Source organism: Pteropus vampyrus, unplaced genomic scaffold (genome assembly GCF_000151845.1).
Source record: "Pteropus vampyrus isolate Shadow unplaced genomic scaffold, Pvam_2.0 Scaffold1000005278, whole genome shotgun sequence".
Taxonomy (NCBI): domain Eukaryota; kingdom Metazoa; phylum Chordata; class Mammalia; order Chiroptera; family Pteropodidae; genus Pteropus; species Pteropus vampyrus.
Window position 1 is genome coordinate 1 of NW_011919680.1, and position 2,839 is coordinate 2,839.

At 67.7% G+C, this 2,839-nt stretch overlaps 1 protein-coding gene across 1 annotated transcript; it reads left to right on the forward strand.

Annotated features, from left to right (window-relative positions):
- The first annotated feature begins 82 nt into the window (after positions 1–82).
- On the forward strand, positions 83–2,831 carry LOC105311613 (collagen alpha-2(VI) chain-like). The gene is made up of 6 exons (XM_011387576.2): positions 83–155; positions 352–387; positions 673–718; positions 1,013–1,165; positions 1,368–1,820; positions 1,912–2,831. The coding sequence occupies exons 3-6, from the start codon at positions 685–687 to the stop codon at positions 2,307–2,309; spliced, it is 1,038 nt and encodes a 345-aa protein (XP_011385878.1). The 5' UTR covers positions 83–155; positions 352–387; positions 673–684; the 3' UTR covers positions 2,310–2,831.
- Positions 2,832–2,839: the final 8 nt, after the last annotated feature.

A 2,839-nucleotide genomic window follows, 5' to 3' on the forward strand; every position in this document is an offset into this window, starting at 1 on the left:
TCCTACTCCCCCCTCCTTGTCCCCAAAGCGCAAGGCTGTGAGCAGGGACCACCCAGGGTATTTGCTGAGCCCAATGCTCTTTTGCTTCTCAGGCCGATCCTGGTCCCCCTGGTGAGCCAGGCCCTCGGGGGCCAAGAGGAGCCCCAGGACCAAAGGTATGTCAGTCACTGGTCCCTCAGCCCTCAGAGGGTAGTTCCTGGGCCAGCCAGGCCAACGGCACCTCAAACCATAGGGCTCTGCCCATGGGAAAGCACCGGGGGTCCACGTGTGGGGAGGAGGGGTGGGGACCCTGGGGACCGTGCCCAGCCTCAGCCATGACAGTAGTCCCCTCTATCACCCTTCCTCCTGCAGGGAGAGCCCGGCCCCCCTGGAGACCCCGGCCTCACGGTAGGTGTCAGCTAAGGGTGAAATCAGTGTCCTCCCTCCGACAATCAGAAAGCGAGGGCTGAGGGGGAGGTCAGAGGGGGAGGTCGGAGGGGGAGGTCAGAGGGGGAGGTCAGAGGGGGAGGTCAGACGCTGGGGCACAGGGTAAGGTCAGAGGGGGAGGTCAGAGGGGGAGGTCAGAGGGGGAGGTCAGACGCTGGGGCACAGGGTAAGGTCAGAGGCCAGGGGAGCAGGTCCGCAGACGGCCTCCGGGCTCCCTGCCTGGCCCGCTGACCCTCTGTGTTGCAGGAGTGTGATGTCATGACCTACGTGCGGGAGACGTGCGGGTGCTGCGGTGAGTCCCAGTCCCTGCACGGTCCCGGACGGGGGCGGCTGGGCCGGAACACTGTGTCCTGGGGTCTCTAATTTAAAGATCCAGGGGTTGGGTCGTTGTGTGGGTCCCGCTCTCCCCCTTTTGCCCTCCCCCCTTTCGTCCCCCACTTCCCACCTTGCACCTGGCTGGTGGCCCCTGGGGCCGAGGGCGTGCCGGGGGGACTGGGGACGGGGGCGTGCCCAGGGAACCGGGGCGTGCCCGGGGGCGTGTCCGGCAGGTCGGCACACGCAGCCATCAGCCCTCTGCCCTCCGCAGACTGCGAGAAGCGGTGTGGTGCCCTGGACGTGGTGTTCGTCATTGACAGCTCTGAGAGCATCGGCTACACCAACTTCACGCTGGAGAAGAACTTTGTCATCAACGTGGTCAACAGGCTGGGGGCCATCGCCAAGGACCCCAAGTCCGAGACGGGTCAGCTGCGCCTGCGGGGGTGGGGTGGGAGGCCAGCGGCGGGCGCCCCGAGGTCCAGTTCTGGGAGACGGGCGGCCAGAGGAACAGGACATTCGAAGGCGCACGTTAGCTTGGCCGAGGGTCCCGGGGCCCCGCCAGGGGTGGCGACGGGCATGGCGACGGGCATGGGGCCGGCCCCTCACCTCACGCCTGGCCGCTGCAGGGACCCGTGTGGGCGTCGTGCAGTACAGCCACGAGGGCACTTTCGAGGCCATACAGCTGGACGACGAGCGCATCGACTCGCTGTCCAGCTTCAAGGAGGCCGTGAAGAACCTCGAGTGGATCGCAGGCGGCACCTGGACGCCCTCGGCCCTCAAGTTCGCCTACAACCAGCTCATCAAGGAGAGCCGGCGCCAGAAGACCCGTGTGTTCGCGGTGGTCATCACGGACGGCCGCCACGACCCCCGGGACGACGACCTGAACCTGCGGGCGCTGTGCAACCACGACGTCACGGTGACCGCCATCGGCATCGGCGACATGTTCCACGAGAAGCACGAGAGCGAGAACCTCTACTCCATCGCCTGCGACAAGCCACAGCAGGTGCGGAACATGACGCTCTTCTCCGACCTGGTGGCCGAGAAGTTCATCGACGACATGGAGGACGTCCTGTGCCCGGGTGAGGACGGGGTGGGGACTGCACGGTGGACGGAAGGGGCTGGGTGCAGGGGCAGCAGAAAGTGACCCCGGCCTCCTTCTCTTTCTCCTAGACCCCCAGATCGTGTGCCCGGACCTTCCCTGTCAAACAGGTAACAGGGGGCGCCAGGAGCCCCCCGCAGTCAGCCGGGGCCCAGGGCCGGGGCCTCGCAGGGAGTGCGCTGGGGGGCCCCCCCAGCGAGAAACACTCAGACCCTGGGGCTTCGCAGCCACCTGGGCCGGGGCACCTGAGGGGGCCTGGGGGACCAGGGTCGCGCCTCCCGTGCTCTTCGGCCATCCCCACCCGCCTGGCACGTGTGCTCAGGCCTTGCAGTCCCCACCCCAAAGGACGCCCACGGCCGTTCTGGCCCCTGCAGGCGGAAGCCCTGGACCCAGTAAACGAATGGCTGGGGCAGAACTGTCTGTGAGGCAAAGGCGTGACCGCCCCCTGCGGCCCACACGCTCCCTTTGACCCCGAGCCGCTGTCCTGTCACACGCTGTCACCCGTCCATCTTCCTCTGGGAGGACTCCAGCGTGCGTCCAGGGGGCCGTGTCCCTGCCGGGCGTGGTCCGTTGTTGTGTGCGTGGCCGGAAGGCCGGGGTGCACAGAGGCTGTCCCCGAGGGGCCCCGCGGGGGCCCGGGAAGGGCAGGACGTCCTCACTCCCGGCCATCGTGCTGCCAGCTCTGCAGCTGCACAGTGACCGGTGGCACGGAGCCCACACAGACGGTCTGGGGGCGGTAGGAGCGAGCCCGTCCGCGAGCCTGGGTCTTGGAGCCATTGCTGGACCCTCCCGCTAGGACATGGGTGCTAGGGCGGTACAGTGGGGACCCCCCTGACTCTGGGAGGCAGGGCCACTGTCGAGGTGGTGGAGCCGGCCGTTGGTGGGTCAGCAGAGGACACAGGTGGGACCATGTGAAGCCAGGCCCCCTGGTACGCTGAGACCATGCACCCTGCTCTGGAGTCGCGATGCCCCTGGTGATGGTCCCAGGGTCCATGCGTG